Source organism: Meles meles, chromosome 15 (assembly GCF_922984935.1).
Source record: "Meles meles chromosome 15, mMelMel3.1 paternal haplotype, whole genome shotgun sequence".
Lineage (NCBI taxonomy): Eukaryota > Metazoa > Chordata > Mammalia > Carnivora > Mustelidae > Meles > Meles meles.
The window spans coordinates 36,840,786-36,860,817 of NC_060080.1; the positions used below are offsets into that span (position 1 = coordinate 36,840,786).

At 42.6% G+C, this 20,032-nt stretch overlaps 1 protein-coding gene across 1 annotated transcript in view; it reads left to right on the forward strand.

Moving 5' to 3' along the window:
* Window positions 1–20,032, forward strand: part of MERTK (MER proto-oncogene, tyrosine kinase) — a 115,020-nt gene that overhangs the window by 42,768 nt on the left and 52,220 nt on the right. Inside the window, exons 4-5 of the mRNA XM_045979440.1 lie at window positions 1,263–1,436; window positions 19,367–19,453. Of these exons, the coding sequence (XP_045835396.1) occupies window positions 1,263–1,436; window positions 19,367–19,453 (261 nt within the window). The remainder of the gene's footprint in view (window positions 1–1,262; window positions 1,437–19,366; window positions 19,454–20,032) is intronic.

Sequence of the window (20,032 nt, forward strand, 5' to 3'; positions counted from 1 at the left end):
ATTCAGCGAAGTTCAGCTAGAATCATGTCCCACTGAAAGGCTGCTCTGCTCCCCATTCTTTTGCAAACCTAAACCTCATATCTACTAATGCTGCAGGAGGCCTGGGGGAGGGACCCCTCAGAGGAGTCTCCTTTAGAGCTTTGTTCTAGGCCCATCCCAGGCTGGACAGCTAAGCCTCCTCAGGATTATGTCAACATCAGCCCACGGTTGGAGATGGGATGGTAGTGTTCCTGTGTTTGCTGTTAATCCTGGAAAAATGTCGAGAGGACATTTAACCTGTCAGAATCCCAGCAAAATGCCCAGGGCAGGAACACGTTAGGTCCAAATGGAGTTCTGCAAAACTTCGAAACAGGCAAAAAGGACCCCATTTTTCCATTCCCATATCATTCCTTCTGGGACCAGAAATGTCAGTTCCCAATCCCAAAAGAACGCAGTTTAAATCCCCAAGAACAGTTAGCTTACCCTGTTAAATTTTTGGCACATGCTCCAAATGAGTACGAACTGGCTTTCTCTGAGGTATTTCTAAAGTTCCGTTCCTTGCGGTCTCTCCGAGTTATAGTTGAAGATTTTAGGATTATAATATGTGACTGTGTCTATACTGTTCTGGTGAGAATGTCCTTTGAGAAGTGTCCAGCCCTGCACCGGTGGACAGATTTTCAAATTCATTATCGCTCCTCTTAAAGTGTCACACAGAGTAGATCGTCCTCAGAAACAGGCGGACCTGTTACGTGGCTTTGTTTTTTCTGTGTGTGTATTTTGGGAGGGAATACTGAACACGTGCCAGCAGTCTGAACAGCACCTGGTTTCAACACGGGCAGGCCTCCCTCTGGTAAAACCAGTTCTGAATCACCTTCACAATCCGTATGGGAAAGTATCCTAGAAAGCTGGCTGCAGCTAGTTGGGGAGGCATTAGCTTCCATTCTTCTTGAGCCAACTTTCAGAAGATGAAAACTCCTGGGTGGCTCAGTGGGTTAAGCCTCTGCCTTTGGCTCAGGTCATGATCTCGGGGTCCTGGGATGGACCCCTGCATTGGGCTCTCTGCTCAGCGGGGAGCCTGCTTCCCACTCTTTCTCTGCCTACTTGTGATCTCTCTCTCTCTGTGTCAAATAAATAAATAAAATCTTAAAAAAAGAAAAAAGAAAACTGGCCATTCCAGGCGTATGAAGAAATCTATTGCCAAGTTCCAGAACAGTCTCTTGCCCTTGGGACTCGGCCTTTCTTGTGGATCTAAAATGTCCTTTCATTGAACTCCTTCTCCACAGGACTTCCTCACTTTACTAGACAGCCTGAGAGCATGAATGTCACGAGAAACACGGCCTTCAACCTCACCTGTCAGGCCGTGGGCCCTCCTGAGCCCATCCACATTTTCTGGGTTCAGAACAGCAGCCGTGTTCACGAACAGCCGGAAAAGTCCCCCTCTGTTCTAACTGTTCCTGGTAAGTCCGAGTCGTGTGATTTCTTTAATGTTTGCTCCTGAACAGTGGAAGGGATCAAGAGTTTGGTGCCCGCGGCTGGCGCAGGAGAAGACAAAGATAGCGTAGGGGAGGCAGCTGGGGTTAGGGGCTGGGGATGAGGAGAGGGATGTGGGAATATCAGGAGTGAGAGTTCACGAGCCAGGGTGGGAAGTGGGTGAATGCCCTGAAGGGTGTCCGTGCTTAAATGAGCAGAGTGGCCAGGACCCCTGAGCCCTGGCAGCAGGAGCCCTGCAGGCCGTTCTCGGTACTGGGAGCACAGGGGCGAACTTCTGGAAATAGTCTTCCTGGCTTCCTTCCCACTCCAGGGCTCCTCCCCTGCCCTCCACAGCCTCATTCCCGGACCCACAGCTTTTCACTCTGAGACATGCCCCCCCACCCCCCCCGGGGAGTTCCTCTCTGACCCCGGCTTCTATACCTGCTGTGTGATAATGGCCTTGAGCTTTGCTTCTCCTGACCTTCAGGCTCATGTACCCAACTCCCTCCCTGGCAGTTTCACTTGCTGGTACATAGACATCTTAAAATGAAACTCTTGATCCACCTCCTCCGCAGATGTTTTGCCCCAGAATTCCCCATCTTAGTAAATGACACCACCAGTGGCCCATCCTTCCTCTTTCTCATTTTTCATGTTGAATGCATCAGCAAGTTCTATCCATTCTGCTGCTGCGTGTCCCGAGTCTGTTTTTCCTCCCTCCATGCTACAGCACCCCATCCACATCACTGCCGGCTCTCACCAATACTAGTGCAGGCGATCCCTAAAGGGGCCTCGGCTTCCAGCCTTGGCCTCACTCTAATCCATCCTCCATGGCTCCCTGTTGTCTTAGATTGTCACACTGAGTTATTCCTGCCCCTGCCATCAGCCCTGTGTGCTCTGGCCACCACCCAACTCTCCAACCCAACCCCACCCACTCCACCTTCTGGTCCCTGCTTATTAAGCACCAGTCATCCTGATTATCTGTCATTTCCTCACACACATGGCCCTCCTTCCTGCCTCAGGACCTTTGCATTCTCTTTTCTGTCTACCTGCAGTGTTCTTCCACTTGCCCTTTGTCCCATGACACAACTCCAATAGCACTTCTTCCAGGAAGCCTTCCCTGGTCCATCAGCTATTTTAGGTCCTTCCCACCTCTTTATTGACCCCCAGTCATGTGTTCCTGTGGACTCCATCATCACACTCGTCACAGTCTATCATCACCCACTTATTTGTTTAGCCTCTTGTCTGTCTTCTCAGAAATTATATGCTCAGCCCGAACAAGGACTTTGTCTGTCCCAAGGCAGTGCCTGACTCACAGTAGCACTCACTGAATATTCATGGTGACAACAGACCAGCAAGTGAATGCCAGCCCCTCGGTTTTAACTCTGGATCACTTTCCTCACTCCTCACTGCATAAGGAATATTATGGTTTTCCCTGCCTCCACCTGAATGATCTTCGAATTTCTCCCAAGGAGTTTGTAATCAAGCTCCTTCTTAGTTCAGAGTCAATTTGAGGAACCTCCGTACTGTTCTCCAGAGTGGCTGCTGCACCAGTGCTTGCATTCCTGCCAACAGTGGAAGAGGGTTCCCGTCGTCATCCTCACTAACAGCTGTTGTTTCTTGTGTTGTTGATTTTAGCCATCCTGACTAACGTGAGGTGGTGTCGCATCATGGTTTTGATTTGTATTTCCTTGATGGCGAGTGATGTTGAGCATCTTTTCATGTGTCTGTTGGCCATCTGGATGTCTTTTTGGAAAAGTGTCTATTCATGTTTCTGTCCTTTTCTTAATTGGGATATTGTTTTTTGGGTGTTGAGGTTGATAAGTTCTTTGTAGATTTTGGATATTAACCCTTTACCAGATATGTCATTTGAAATATCTTTTCTTGCATTATCAGCTATGGAGAGAGCCCAAATGTCCATATGTCCATCAACTGATGAATGGATAAAGAAAATGTGGTGTGTGTACACACACACACACACACACACACACACACACACACACACACGAATATTACTCAGCCATCAGAAAGAATGAAATCCTGGGGCACCTGCGTAGTTCAGTCAGTTAAGGGTCTGCCTCTTACTCTTACCTCAGGGTCCTGGGATCGAGCCCCTTGTTGAGCTCTCTGCTCAGTGGGGAGTCTGCTTCTCCTTTTCCCTCTTCCCCTCCCCCTGCTTGAGCTCTCTCTCTCTCACATATAAATAAATAAAATCTTAAAAAAAAGGAATGAAATCTTGCCATTTGCAACAATGTGGATGGAGGTAGAGTGTATTATGCTAAGTGAAATAAGTCAGAGGAAGACAAATACCATAGGATCTCACTCATGTGGAATTTAAGAAAGTAAACATGTGAACATCATTGGGAAGAGGAAGAGAAAAAAAGGAGAGAGGGAAACAAGCCATAAGACACTCTTTTTTCTTTTTTAAGATTTTATTCATTTATTTGACAGATAGAGATCACAAGTAGAGAGACAAGCAGAGAGAGAGAGGAGGAGGAAGCAGGCTCCCCACTGAGCAGAGAGCCCAACGTGGGACTTGATCCCAGGACCCTGGGATCAGGACCCGGGCCGAAGGCAGAGGCTTTAATCCACTGAGCTACCCAGGTGCCCCAACCATAAGAGACTCTTAACGATAGAGATCAAACTGAGGCTTGTTGGAGGGAGGTGCGGGGGATAGGCTAGATGGGTGGTGGGCATTAAGGAGGGCGCTAGTGATGATGAGCACCAGGCGTTCTGTGTAAGGGATAAGATCACCGAATTCTACTACAGAAACCAATATTGCACTGTATGTTAACTACCTAAAATTTAAATAAAAAAAAAATTCTAAATAAAAATTAAAAATAAATAAGTAATTTGAAAAACCCAAACAAAGTCCATTTGAAAACTATACCCCCACCCTATTTAGGATGGTGGCTCTGAAGTCCCATAAAGACTTGTTTTCATTGAGGTAAAATTGATATACAGTTAGGTGTGTAGAACTTAAATGCACAGCTCAGTGAGTTTTGATAAATGGAGACACACATGGAACCACCACTTCAGTCAAGACCCAGAACATTGCCATCACCTCAGAATGTGCCCTCATGCTCCCTTCCCATCAGCCTCCACCTCTCATAGGCATTGGTGTTCTGATATCTGTCACCATACATCAGTTTGCTAGGTCTTGAACATTGAATAAGTGGAATCGTAAAGTATATATATTCTTTTGGGTCCAACTTCTTTCCCTCAGTGTGATATTTTTGGGACTCCTCATGTTGATGTGTGAGTAGTATGTTGTTATTGCCAGTAGTGCTCTATGGTATGGATGTGCGCCATTTTGTTTGTGTGGTAAACATTTGAGATGTTGATGGCTAAATAACGGAGCTACAGATATTTGTATGCAAGGCTTTGGGGAGACATAGGTTTTTATTTTGTCTTGGATGATACCTGGGAGAAGAACTTCTGGATGATATACTGGGTATATGTTTAACTTCTAAGAAAACCACCAATCTGTGTTCTAAGTTGTGCCAAGTTATATTCCTAGCCCCAGGCGATGAGCGTTCCAGTTGCTCTATCCATGTCCTTGCCAACATTTGATATGGTGAGAGTTTTTTTTCATTTTAGACATTCTAGTGAATATGCAACAGTAAATTTTAAATTTGCATTTCATTTCCCTACTCTCAAATTTTGAATTGAGTGAGGTGCCTGGGTGGCTCATTCGGTTAAATGTCTGACTTTGGTTCGGGTCATGATCCCAGAGTCCTGGCATCGAGCCCTGTGTTGGGCTCCCTGCCCAAAGTGTTTCTCCCTCTCCCTTTGCCCCTCCCCACTGCTTGTGCTCTGTCTCTCAAATAAGTGAATAAAATCTTAAAAAAATAAAAACCACGATTTTAGCATTTTTAATTGTGCCCGTGAGCCAGTCATATGTCGTTTTCATTGAAGTATCACTTATGCCCCTTCTTATAAAAATCTTAGAATCAGCTTGACAGCTTTTGCAAGAGTCTGTTATGATTTTGTTTGCAGTTGTATTGAATTTATAGATCAGTTTAAAGGGGATTGCATCTTAATAATATTGAGACTTCCAGTCCAAGAACACAGTCTGTCCATTTATTTAGGTCTTCTTTAATTTCTCTCAGCAATTTTTTATAGTCCTTAATGTAGAGGTCTTATATGTCACTTGTTAAAGTTATTTGTAAATATTTTATGTTGTTGATGCTGGTAAGTAGCACATTTGAATTCATTTCCCAACTTCTTACTATTAGTATGTAGGAAATAAGTTAATTTTTGTATGTTGATCTTACATCCTACAACCTTGCTTGTTAAGTTAATGTGTTAGTTTCTAAGAATGTTTTATTGTTGTTGTTGTTTTGTAGATTCCTTGGATTTTTTTTGTAAACAATGTTACCTGCAAATAGTTGTCCTGTCTTGCCTTTTTATCCCTGTCCCTTTCCTTCTTGTACTAACCAAGACTCTAGCATAATGCTGAATAAAAGTGGGAAGAGTTAATATCTCTGTTCCAATCACCAACTATGACAGAAATTGGATTTTGGTCAGTGCCCTTTATCAGGTTGAAGAAGTTTCCTTCCATTCTCAGCTTGCAAAAAATTTTATTTTTTTTTAATCATATGATTACATAGTTTTTCTCCATTATTCTCCTACTGCAGCAAATGACACTGATTTGATTTTCAAATATTAAACCAGTGTGCATTCCTGGGACAAACTCTACTTGGTCATGATATATTGTGGTGGATTCAGCTTGCTAATATTGAGTTAAAGACTTTCCCATTTACGTTTACTCTGTTTCACTGCCATATTAGGGTAACACCAACTGGGTGTACTGCAATTCAGTTCTGATACTGACTTCCCAAAGTCTGCCACAAGGCTCACTTCAGGTGCCAACCACAAGTGTCAGGGTGGGGGGTAGGGTCCCCAGACCACCTCCACTTCTTACTGACTGGCTATAAATTTGGAGATTCCCATGACCCCCTTCGGTTTGATAATTTGCTAGACCAGCTCACAGAACTCAGGAAAATGCTGTGCTTAACAATTACAGTTTTACTACAAGGGGTATACTTAGGGTGATGTCCAGGAGGGTCTTGCATGCAGAGAGCTTCCATGCCCTCTCCTCTTTGAATCAGGGACTGTCACCCTCCTGGCACATCCAGGAAAAGACACTCTACTGAGCTTTGGGGTGCAGATTTTTTTACTGAAATCTCCATGCATGGGCATAACTGATGAGATCATTAGCCGTGGGCACCTGGGTGGCTCAGCTGGTTAGGCAGCTGCCTTTGGCTCCAGTCATGATCCTGGAGTCCTGGGATTGAGTTGTACTTCGGGTTCCCTGCTCAGCAGGGAACCTATTTCTCCATCTGACCTGTCCCCTCTCATGTTCTCTCTCTCTCATCCTCTCTGTCTCTCAAATAAATAAATGGAAAATCTTTAAAAGAGAGAGAGAGAAAGAAAGAAAGAAAAGAAAAAAAAGAAAAGAAAAGAAATCACTGGCCATGTGATTGAACACAATCTCCAGACCCCTCAACCGTCTCACCACGTGGCCGGTCCTTCTGGTGATCTGTCTTCCTCCTGAGGTTTTCCAGGGGCTATTCTACACTTCATTAGTGTAACAAAGCTACTCCTGTCACCAGGCAGTTACAAGGGACGCAAGCTAAATTCTTTATTGTACAACAGTGCTCATGAGGGAATGGTCTGTAATTTTGTTTTTGGAATGTCCGTTTTTGGTATCAGGGTATTCTTGTCCTCATAAAACTAGTTAGTATGTATCCCTACCCCCTCTATTTTCTGAAAGAGTTTAGTAACATTGGTGTTATTTTGAAAAGACATGCATAAATTTCAGTGGACACAGTATCGTGTTTGGGACACAATATCTCTGGTAATATAATTTGCATTACTTTTTTTGATGAAGGTTAGCATGTTGATTAATGTTGGCTTTGAGGCTAACTGAAATCCTCAGGTCTTTTTTCTCATTAATTACTGCAAAGTCAAAGCTCTCCTGTTTCTTATATCTTTAATTATTTTTGGAAGCTCAGCCTACCATTTTTCCTTATAAAAATGTAAACCATTGTCCCAGCCCACAGAGGCCATTTGGAATCTCCATCCTCTCCTTCAATTAACAAATCAGCCTCCTGCTCTGTGCCAGCTGCCTTTTGTGTCTCATCCAAGTTGTTGATGAAAATCTAGATTCCATCCTAACCGAGGGCAGAGTCCCGTGACCTGCTGATAAAGGCAGACTGAGTTGACATCAGCTCATTAAATCAACTTTCTTGGCTACTGTTCAACCACTTGTAAATCTGCCTGCTTTCATTTTCCTTCCATTTATTTCTCTTTCTTATCTTCTGAGATGTTATCACTACATCAGGCTGGTAATTACCACAGAAAGTCTTGAAATAGCTTGAATTCAATTCAAAAATCAGACCTGACTTCTGGGTGAGCTAAATAACTAGATGTGACAATTTCCCTCATTCTTACATGCACTAGTTTGATAGCACTCTTTTTTTTTTTTTTAAGATTTTTTCTATCTAGGGGGCGCCCGAGTGGCTCAGTGGGTTAAGCCTCTGTCTTCAGCTCAGGTCATGATCTCAGGGTCCTGGGATCGAGCCCCGCATCGGGCTCTCTGCTCAGCAGGAAGTCTGCTTCCCCCTCTCTCTCTACCTACCTCTCTGCCTACTTGTGATCTCTCTCTCTCTCCGTCAAATAAGGAAATAAAATTTTAAAGAAAAAGATTTTATCTATCTATTTATTTATTTGAGAGAGACAGAGATAACAACAGAGAGCATGAGTGTGGAGGAGACAGAGAAGCAAGCTCCCCACTGAACAGGGAGCCCAACCCGGGGCTCCATCCCAGGACCCTGGGATCTGTGACTTGAGTTGAGGGGAGATGCTTAACCAGCTGAGCCACCCAGGTGCCCCTTGATAGCCCTCTCTTAAGTTTTGTGGTGGATTTGTTTCTCAGTGATTCTGTACTACCAGGATCAGTGTCTTTTTTCTTTATGAAAATAGGGACAAGGTGCCTATGTGCCTTAGTTAGTTAAGCATCTGCCTTTAGCTCAGGTCATCCTGGGATCAAGCTCCACATTGAGCTCCCTCATCAGCAGGGAGTCTGCTTCTCCCTCTCCCTCCTCTTGCTCATGCTCTCTCTCATTCACTCTATCTCTCAATAAATAAATAAAATCTTTTTTATTTTTTTAAAAAGATTTTATTTATTTATTTGACAGAGAGAGAGAGATCACAAGTAGGCAGAGAGGCAGGCAGAGAGAGAGAGAGAGGAGGAAGCAGGCTCCCTGCCAAGCAGAGAGCCCGATGCGGGGCTCAATCCCAGGACCCTGGGATCATGACCTGAGCGAAAGGCAGAAGCTTTAACCCACTGAGCCACCCAGGGGCCCCCTAACGCGAGTCTTGATCCAAGGACCCTGAGGCCATGACCTGAGCCAAAGGCAAGGCTTAACCCACTGTGCCACTGAGGTGCACCAATAAAATCTTTTTTATTATTTTGTTTATTTTTTTAAAGATTTTATTTATTTATTTGACAGACAGAGATCACAAGTAGGCAGAGAAGAAGGCAGAGAGGGAGAGAGGAAGAAGCAGGCTCGCCACCGAGCAGAGAGCCTGATGCGGGGCTCGATCCCAGGACCCTGAGATCATGACTGGAGCTGAAGGCAGAGGCTTAACCCACTGAGCCACCTAGGCGCCCCTAAAATCTTTTTTAAATCAAAGAAAATAAAATAGGGACAATTTGTCAATTTCTGTTCATCTGGAGTTTTTCCTCTATTGCATGTTTTCTTAGAAGGTAAAAGTATTAAAAAAAACAAAAAGGAAGATAAAAGTGTGTTTCTGTGATAAGATTTACAAATTCTTATAATACCCAAGACTATGTATAATTTGTCTCAGCTTGGAGAACTGATGTATTTCTAAATGGTGATATACTCTCACAACCACAACCTATTTTGGGTTGCAAGTTCATTACAATTTTTATTTTACTTTTTAAAATTTGAAGTTTTTTCTTTGATAGAAATAAAATAGAAATAGAGCAGTTTATAGCCTAATAGTGTGGTTTTTTGTTTGTTTGTTTATGTATTTATGTATTAGAGAGAGAGCATGTGCAAGCACGTGTAAGCCAGGGATGGGGGTGCAGAGGAAGAGGGAAAAGAGAAAATCTCAAGGAGATTCCACACTGAGTGTAGCTGGATGGGGGACTTGTTCTGAGAACCCTGAGATTATGACCCGAGCTGAAATCAAGATTTGGATACTTAACTGACTGAGGCACCCAGGCGCCCCCCAACAGTGTCTTTTTTAAAACAACCTTTATTGTGATGATATTTACACAAAGCTATACATGTGGTTAACTTACATAGAGGTACACGCATGGGCATGCATGCACGTGTGCACACGCACACACGAATCTGTGTATAATTGCTGAAATCTGAGTGAGCTCTGTGGACGGGACCAATGTCAATTTCCTGGTTTTGACAGTGTGCTGTGGTTATGTAAGACGTTAACATCGGGGAGGTAGGGTGAAGGACACACTGAACTGCCCTGTATGTTTCTTTACATCTTTCCGTGAATCCATAATTATTTCAAAATAAAATGATGTGGGGGTATCCAGGTCATGAGGCTGGGTGTGGAACCTGCTTGAGATTCTCTCTCCCTTTCCCTCTGCCTCTGCCCCACTCTCTTAAAAAACAAAACAACAGTTTTTTAAAAAATTTTATTTCACATAATTATTAAGTGGTTTTATACCTAAAATGTAGAAAATTCAGCAGATGTATTTTTACAACTTATTATACATGTACAGTTACAACAAAACACAGATTTGTTTCTGTTTAAACTTTTTCTGTAACTGTATTTGTTTGGATATATATATATATATATACATATATATATATATATGATTTTCCTTCAAATTAGAATGATGATACACATGCAGACTAATTTCAGCCTTTTTAATTTTATTTTTTAAATATTTTATTTATTTACTTATTTGAGAGAGAGAGCAAGCGTGTGAACAAGCGTGACTGAGGGGAGGGGCAGAGGGAGAGGGGGAGAGGGACTCTCGGGCAGACTCCACACTGAGTGCAGAGCCTGACGTGGGGCTCCATCTCACAACCCTGGGATCATGACCTGACCCAAAACCAAAAGTCAGTCACTTAACCAACTGAGCCACCCAGGCGCCCTTATTTCACCCTTTTTATTACCCAAATAATACGTGAACACATTTTCATTGTAAAACATTCAAACCATAGCAACATACCAAAGCAAAATGGGCAAGTCTGCCTTGAATCTCTACACAGTCACTCCCCACATAGTTGTCACAGACAGTGTGTGTGACAACACACAGTGAGAGCCACTGGTTCACTTCCTTCTAGGCCCTTTTCCTTTAAATGTACTCACATATGTACATATACACATAGATGACCAAGACATATAGATCTTTCTATGTAGGTACTCATGGACCTCTCACTGTTTATGATAATTGCCTCATTGCATGAATGGACCATAATTTATTCAACCACCCCCTTGTTGGTGAGCATATAGGTGGTTTTATTTTGGTGGTGGTTGTTACTTACATGGACATCTTTGTATCCATATGTATTTTTTTCTGAAAACCTTCCTGGACATCCCATCCTTGTCTGTGTTTCTACAGTGCCTCTTCCCATCAAGTTTGTACCTCCTCCCCATGTGGAAGCACAACCATCTACTGTCTCCCCACCCTGAGTTATTGATCAGTGTGATTATTACATATTAGTTATTCATTACTTCAGCCCTGTCATCCAGCACAATGCCTGGCACATCAGAACTGTGGGAATGAATGAATGAACTAATGAACAAATGAATTATAAACAGAACCTGAGTCAGAGGTCCCTTGACTGGGACAAGGAATATAATGACAGTGAAGTAACTTGTATTTGCATAATTGCTTTTGCATTTAAACTCCTTCTCATTTATATTTCTAACCAGTTCTATGATATTAATAGAGCAGCTTTTTCACACCCATTTTGTAGACAGAGGGCTTAAGGAGGCCCGTGGAGAAAGGGCCAACCATGCAAACTTCTGACACACCAAGTTAGAGCAAGTCAGGGATCTGTGGACTATTGCCAGGCATCTGAATTTTGTAACACTGTTAAAGAATTTACATTATTCTTACTTACATCTGTGTTTAATTTTGAGGATGCAGTAGTGAGACCTGAGCCCACCTCAGAAGTTCTCAGTTGAGGAACTAGGTGCCATTCTGACCGGATATGCCCAGGGTGGGGTTTATGTTTCACCTGCTGCTGCAAACCTGGGAGTGTTTGCAGGGAGAGGCCATCCTGTATTGAAATTAACCATGTTGAAATTAACCAAGAAGTAAACTTTTCCGAGATCACTTCTACCAAGAGAGTGCTAAGTAGGACCATGGTTTAGAGAGTCCTGATTGTTGAAACTTGCTTTGAGCAAGCACATTTATGAACAGGAAGGCTGTACGCTTTTTTTCTCTTGATACCAATTGGGTTTTTTGTCCCTCTGTGACATAAGAGCTCTCTTTAAGAGACAGAAGCAAAGCAATACTTTGTCTAAAGGGCACTGTTCTGAGTCAACAAAGCCAATCTCAAAGATTGCATGCTGTGTGATTCAATTTATATAACATTCTCAGAAATGACAAAGTGATGATGATTAATCAGGGTTTAGCTTAGGTAGGATGTTCCTAAAATATGAGGGAGCTTTTTTTTTGGTGCTGAAGTAGTACAAATCTTATCTGAAATAAAATTTCATAGAGCTATACACCACCCCCACACACTCCTCCCCCCCCCAAAAAAGGGAACAAAAATTGGTAAAATCTGAATATGGTCTGTATTTGAGTTAATAGTATTGTACTGACTTTTGGTTTTGTTCACTGTATGATTAGGTATGATTATGTAAGATCTTATCATTAAGAGAAGCTGGTGAAGGATGTATAAGAACTCTACTAGTTCTGCAGTTTCTTGTAAATTGAAAATTATTCCAAAAACAAAATTTTGTTCTGTTTATTTTTTGTAAGATTTTATTTATTAATTTGAGAGAGAGAGCATGAGCTGAGGGAGGGAGGAGCAAAGGGAGAGGGACAAGAATACTCCATGTTGAGCACAGAACCCAACACAGAGCCCAATCCTAGTACCCCGAGATCACAACCCAAGTCAAAATTAAGAGTCAGAGGCTCAGCGGACCGAGCCACCCTGTACCCCATGGTTTCATTTCCATTTTTTATTTTAAAATTTTAAAGATTTTATTTTATTTTATTTTATTTTTTTTTTTTGAGAGAGAGAGCACAAGCAGGGGGAGCAGTAGGAAGAGGGAGAAGCAGGCTCCCCACTGAGCAGGGAGCCTGATGCGGGACTCCATCCCAGGACTCTGGGATCATGACCCAAGCCGAATGCGGACGCTTAACGGACTAAGCCACCCAGGTGCCCCAGTTAAGGCATTTTTTTTTTTCAGTTAAGGCATTTTTAATACCCATTTTCAGATCAGGAAAAAATTTGGAGCTAGTATGGGACCTGCTTACTTAGGGTTTCGTCTCCATGTGGCTCCTGCGATGGTCCTGGATCCTGATAAAACACAAGTTGGATTATATTGGTCTTCTGCTCAAAGCTCTGGGTTTCCCATCCTACTTAAAGAACAAAGCAAAGGCTGTTTCCTTTGCCCAGAATTCACCTCCCCCCATCATTAGCCCATTCACTCACTCCCAGTCACTCCTCTGAGGACATTACCCTGTGCTACCTCTGTCCTGAATATTTAAAATCACAGCCCACTTCCCAACCCATCCCTGGCCCTCTGATCCTTTTCTGGTTTTCCATGGCATTAATCACCTTCTGATAGAGCGTGAAGCTTACTTATTTATCAAGGTTATTCCTTCTTACCCACTACCCTCTATGAGATTATGAGCTCTGTAAAGGCAAGGATCTCTTTTATTCATGGATAAACCCCCAGTGCCTGAGAGAATGTCTGACACCTAGTAAGTACTTAGTAAATATGTGTTGAATGAATGAATTCAGGGCAGAGAGTGTGTTCCAAGTTAATAGGCAACTTCCTTTATGCAAAATGTCCTTCCTTTGCTTTGCCTCTTTTGCTCTGGGGAAAAAAAAAAAAAAAAGAAAGAAAGGGCTGCTTATCCAGAACTTAAGAATTGGCCCAACTGGTGCTCTTAGAAGTTGCTTTCTTAGCAATTCTGATTGTCCTTCCCTCGAGGGAACATCCTGTTACTGAATGTTCTTTAAAAATATCTTTCAGACCCTGTGTCAGAGGCTGTCTTTTTTTTTTAAACAAGCAGACCAAGCAAGAGGGCCTTGAACGTCAGGAGTTGGGTGAGATGTGACTGAGTACACAGAGGGGGTGGCCCACTGGAGGAGGACATGGCTCAGAAGGACGGGAGGCTCCAGTTACCAAGGGTCACTCTGGAGAGAGTGGGTAGTAGGGTGGGGACTTAAGGGGGTGGATGGCTTTTTTTCCCCTGGAAAGCCACAAGGGCTGGGGCTATAAAACTTCAAGGTCTATTCCAGTCTGGGTATTGTTCACCCAGACAGAGAAGTGGAAAGTGAGAGGCAACAGTCTTTCCCAGCATGCGCTAGTTGCCGGATCCAACCCAGGCTCTTCCACGTGTCTCTAGCCCAGAGGCTAGTGCCATTAAACCAAGGAAGTATATATCACTGAATACATTAAGCAAAGAAGACTGTATTTTGCCTTCAGTTTTGGCCCACCCACTTGGGGAGAAAGTTAACTTTGGTTTGAACCAGTTTCCCCTTCTGGCTGCTGCCGTCTGTTTGGCCTGTGGGCATGAACCATTTCAGCCCATGGACAGAACTGCTGGAATAGGTGGTTTGGCTACTTCTGGGGAATTCTTACTAATGCTGATGTCTCCTGCCAGAGAATTTGCTAGAAATTGTCTTCCTGACTTTGTGTCCACTTTGAAAAGAAACACAAAAAGGAAAAGTGACTTCCCACTTAACATCATGTTCCTGATAAGCAGTTTCACTTTCAGCATTGATAAACCTTGCTGCTCTGAAGAACAGTGGGCCCCAAGTTGTCTTACTTAGGGATCTAGAGCTAGTCAACATATCTTGGGAAATGAATCCGTCCTCCTGTTTTTTCTCCACTTCTGGCCCGCCTGGAATGTGATCTGTATTTTGTACTCAAGTGTTTCCCAAGAGTTTTGACAAGAGTCATTAAAGTCAAATAACTGTGTCTGGCTCGACTATATAAAAAATATAGGTTGCATAACAACTCTCTGTATTTTCCGATTGAGCCAAAGCCAGTTTTTCTAAATATAAGCCAGATTTTGCCCATTCGTGGAGACTGGTGAAATGGGCGTCTTATTTGAAAGCTTATGAATTGGAAGGCTAAAGGTGATTCTTCAGCATGAAAACCAAAGTGTCACAGGTTGGACTGTGAAATAATGGTCCCCAGCATGGATGCCAGGCAGTGGCCTTGAGGGATGAGGTCTTGATCCTCATCTGGAATGTATCCATCTTCCTTGTAAAGTTAATGCCCGACAAAGTGCGGGGAGTCCAAATCTCTCCCTCGCTTTGCAAAAGAAGAAGGACCTCTCCCTGACTTATCTGGAGTCACTACAGGGCATCAGTTCTCAAATGCTTTGGTCTCAAGATCCCTTTACAAACTTAGAAATTATTGAGAACCAAAGAGGTTTGTTTATGTGAGTTCTATCTGTTGATAAGTACTGAATTAGAAACTAAAACAAAACTTTTAGAGCATAAAATTACATAAGCACGTGCTCAATTACCTGATAGAACTACTAATATCATCATACAACATACAGCCTCTGGAACTTTCTGGAACATTGCATCACATGTTTCTGAGAGCATTAAAGTGGAAAGGACTTTCTTATCATTATTGTTAGTGTTATTCTTTTTATTATTATGACAAAAATAGTGTTCATCATTAGGGCTCCTAAGAGGGCCTCTGAGATCCTTTCTCTAGGAGTCTCTAGACCACACTTTGAGAGTGGCCGCTGTAGTGTATTGGCTCAAGGTTAAGAAATTTCCAGATCACTACCTAAAAGATTCCAAATTTTGTTCAGCAAAGGACTTGCCCTCCTAGTAAAATTTTACTGTTTATGTTTAAGAATTATATACATTGTCAGAGCATCTGAGTGGCTCAGTCAGTTAAGCATCTGCCTCTTGATCTTGGCTTAGGTCTTAATCTCAGGGCCATGTGTTCAAGCCCCACACTGAGCTCCATGTTGGGCATGGAGCCTACTTAAAAAAAGGAAAAAAAAAAGAATGATATATATTGTCTTGTTGGGTTGTGCCCTAATAATAGTTGTGAAGATAATCGATCTAGAAGAAATCTTTTTTCCAATTTCAGCATGAATATGTATTTTCATTGCCAAGAAGTGTTGTAGGGTGATGAATCATGACTTCCAAACCCACATAATTATGCCATCTGGATAAAATTCTGCAGGGGAAGTAGAAAATCATGATGGAACACTTCTGGCTGCTGAGAGAAAATTGTTTCATTGGATAATGCTGGGTCTCCCATCCCAGTCATGGGTACACTATATAAGTGCCTTTAAAGGAATTTTACTTTAAAATGGCAGAGAACCTGAAATTATGTTCTTTGCAGCCCTTTAAATCATAAAAAATTTAAGGTGCAAACCTCAAAATACATGAGAGACTACATATATTTTTCAAAGTTATTTGGGAGGAATACAAGCAGAACATACAAGACCCCTGAGGCAGGGTATTCATGGGTGGCCTTTTATAGATGTGAGTACTGGGTTTGAGGTAAATATTCCTCTTCAGGGGCGCCTGGATGGCTCAGTGGGTTAAGCCACTGCCTTCGGCTCAGGTCATGATCTCAGGGTCCTGGGATCGAGCCCCGCATCGGGCTCTCTGCTCAGCTGGAGGCCTGCTTCCTCCTCTCTCTCTCTGCCTGCCTCTCTGCCTACTTGTGATCTCTCTCTGTGTGTCAAATAAATAAATAAAAAAATCTTAAAAAAAAAAAATTCCTCTTCAGTAAAACAAATATATGTTTTTTAAGCCATCGCACAAACTGTTAGCAGTTTTGTCTGTCACTCAAAAGGGAGGGACCAAAAATGTGAAGTGATAGTTCCTATCTGAAATTTTAGTTCCTTTGCTCTTGGAATTGTCAAGAAAATCGAAGCCATTTAATTAGGATTTTCCTCCATTCTGAGGGAAATACTCCTCACCTCAGAAAATGAAAATACCTGAAATATCTGTCCTATTCTGACAGAACATTATTTCAGAGAAGTAAAAAGTCACCATAGAATTGTAGGACAGAGACACACAGCTTTGTTTTTTCTTGAGAGACCCTGTCTAGTCAGCAGAACTCAGGCGCCTGGACTACCATCTGGATGGAAAAGAACAGAACCCCACCAGCAGTGGTTTTTCTGTGCATTAATCCTCAAGAGAAGAGCCAATATAAAATAGGGATCAGGTTTGCATTTCTTAGAACTTCTCCCAGGTGGTTCTCTGGCCACTTGGCCCAGCCTTGGGCTGGCCTTCCCTTGGCAGCTTGTTCCTCCTTGATTTTTCAAATTTTTAATTATTGTTAGTGACAAGCTTTGAATTTTAAAATTATCAGTTGGAGAATTTCCTGTACAGTGGATAGAAGAAAACAGAGTAAAGTTTTCAGGCAGGAAGTGAATGGACGTCTAATTTCAAGAAGTTTTTCTTTCTCTAGTTCATGATGTAAATTCTGTGCCAAAGATACCTTTGTGTGCCAGAGACAGAGAAGTTTCCAGAATCTACTAGATGGTACATATGGCTGTGCTTTAAAAAAACAGAAACAAAACAAAAATTTTTAATTTCAGAGTAGTCTTAGATTTTAAAAATCATGGAGATAACACAGAGTTTTCCCATAAACCCCACTCTCACGTTCTCCCATTATTAACAATTTAACATTAGTGTGATGTAGTTGCTATAATCAATGAACCAATGAACATTATTATTAACTCAAGTCTATATTCAGATTTCCTTAGTTTTTACCTAATACCCTTGTATGGTTCAATGATTTCATCCAGGATTTAGTGGTCTTGTCTCCTTTGGCTCCTCTTGGTTATGACAGTTTCTCAGACTTTCCTTGTTTTTAATTGTCTTGACAGTTTTGAGGAATACTGGTCAGATTTCTTACAGAACACCTCACCATTTGAACTGTCTGATACTTTCCTCCTGATGAGACCTGGGTTGTATGTTTTTGGGAGGAAGATTGCAGAGGGGAAGTGCCATTTTCATTACATCATATCAAGGATACATTCTGTCAATGTGACTTAGTGCTGTTGACCTTGGTCGTGTGGCCAAGGTAGTGTTTATCATTTCTCCACTCTAAAGTTTAAAAAAAATAAATAAAGTTTTGCTTTTATTTCCTTTTCATACTGTCCTCTTCGGAAGGAAGTCACTTTGTGCAGCCCGTGCCTAAGTGGTTAGGAATTATGATCCTCCCCCTTGAGGGCAGAGAATCCACATAAATTATTTGGAATTCTTCTTCATAGGAAACTTGTTTGTTGCTTCCCATTATTTAATCATTTATTTATCTCAGTATAAATACTGAGAATCCACTTGTGAATATTTATTTTATACTTTGGTTTGCAATCCAAGGCTACTTCATTTATTTTCTTGCTCAAACTGTTCCAGCTTTGGCTTCTAGGAGGAGTTCTTTCCATTGGTTTCATGTCTCTGTCATTCCCCCATCACTCTGTGTGCGTGTGTTTGTTTGCACGCGTGCGTGTGTGTGTGCACACCACATGATGTTTGTGTTAAATTTGTTCCAGGCTCATCTTACCTGTTTCCTGCTCCAATCTGAGAAATCAGCCATTTCTCCGAGGAGTTCTGGTTCCTTTTATTGGCAAATAGTGTTAGAAACCAATATCTGGATTACCTCTCCTTTCTATTTAAAATTAATAAATCAACTAGTTTTTTATTTTTTAATTTCTAAGATGTTTTCAAACCTCTGAAATGATAGAATCTTTCTTCATTTAGCACTAGTGTCTTCTCTTCAGGTAATAATAATGTCTTGTGTTTATGGAATAATTCTTTATGAATTGTAACTTTTTTCAGAATTTTAAAAATCTATTTTATTTATTTATTTGAAAGGGAGAGAACAGGAGCAGGGGTAAGGGGTAGAGGGAGAGGAAGAAGCAGGCTCCCTGCTGAGCTGGGAGCCTGAAGCAGGGCTCAATCCCAGGACCTAAGATCAAGACCCAAGCTGATGGCAGACACTTCACCGACTGAGCCACCCAGGCGCCCCTAATTTTCACTTTTAAAAATGGATTCATTACGGGGCACCTGGGTGGCTCCGTGGGTTGGGGCCTCTGCCTTTGGCTCGGGTCATGGTCCCGGGGTCCTGGGATCGAGCCCCACATCGGGCTCCATGCTCGGCGGGGAGTCTGCTTCCCCCTCTCTCTCTGCCTGCCTCTCTGCCTGCTCGTCATCTCTGTCTGTCAAATTAAAAAAAAAAAAAAAATGGATTCATTACGACAGACCACCTGAAATTAAGCACTGTGACTTTCAGCCTGCTATGTCTGGTCTCCTGAAATGTCATTAGTGTGTGATGCCGTATGTACTTGTGGCTAAGCAGCACGCGATCGTCCAGAGGAGCCTCAGGCAGCACTCTCCTTGACATTGGGGCCAGTGATTAGCATACCGCCTTGCAGAAATTTAAGTTAAATATTACTACTTTTATTACCTAACATCTCACCATCCGGGAAAAATAAAACACTTAAATGAAGAACAGCTGCCTTCAGGCCCACGGTTGACTTGCTCCTGGTAGCTAGGGTTCAATCCCAGGTTTGTGTTTCAGCCACCAGCATAGTTTTAAAATTAACTTTGCATTTATGGCCTGAAGCCATGAACCAAAAAGTAAAAGAATGCTAAAACAACCCTCGGATTCTGGTGAGCTGCAGTCTGTTCTCTGTGAGCCTGGTCTCATGACTCCCCTTCCATTTCAGGTCTGACGGAGACAGCCGTCTTCAGTTGTGAGGCTCACAATGACAAAGGGCTGACCGTGTCCAAGGGTGTGCAGATCAACATCAAAGGTAAGCACCATGGCCAAGTCCCTTGAACGTGTTCTGGGAGCTGGTCAGGGGACGCAGCAGGAGCTCTGCAGCCAGCTATCTGGGATTGACCCCTGTCTTCGCCAGGACTTTCTCTGTGGCTTTGGACAAATCACTTAACCTCTCTGGCTTCGGGTATAAAATAGGGATGATTACAGAATCTACATACTTTTGAGGCTTAAATGAGATAATGCAAGTTAAAAGCACTCAAAACAGTACTTGGTGCATAAGTCTTTGATAAATATTAGCTCGTTTAGTTCTGCTTAGTCTAAGAAAATAGGCTGAGATGTCTACCCTCCATCTTCTTAGCTCCTGTTTTCACCTTGCCCTCTCCCACCTTGGATTAGCCCCTATTACCCCTTGAAGAGCCCCCAGGGGTGGGGGCGGCTTAGGGCATTGATTGACGGAATGGGCTCTGTCCTTCCCAGGCAGCTGGGACTGACACAAGTCTCCCCTAGCTGCTGCCCTAAGAGGAGAGAAGGGAGGGGAGAGCCCAGAGCTCCTGTGCCTTTTCCTCCAAATGTCCTTGTTGCCTCTGAGCTGGGCTGTAACATAATGGTA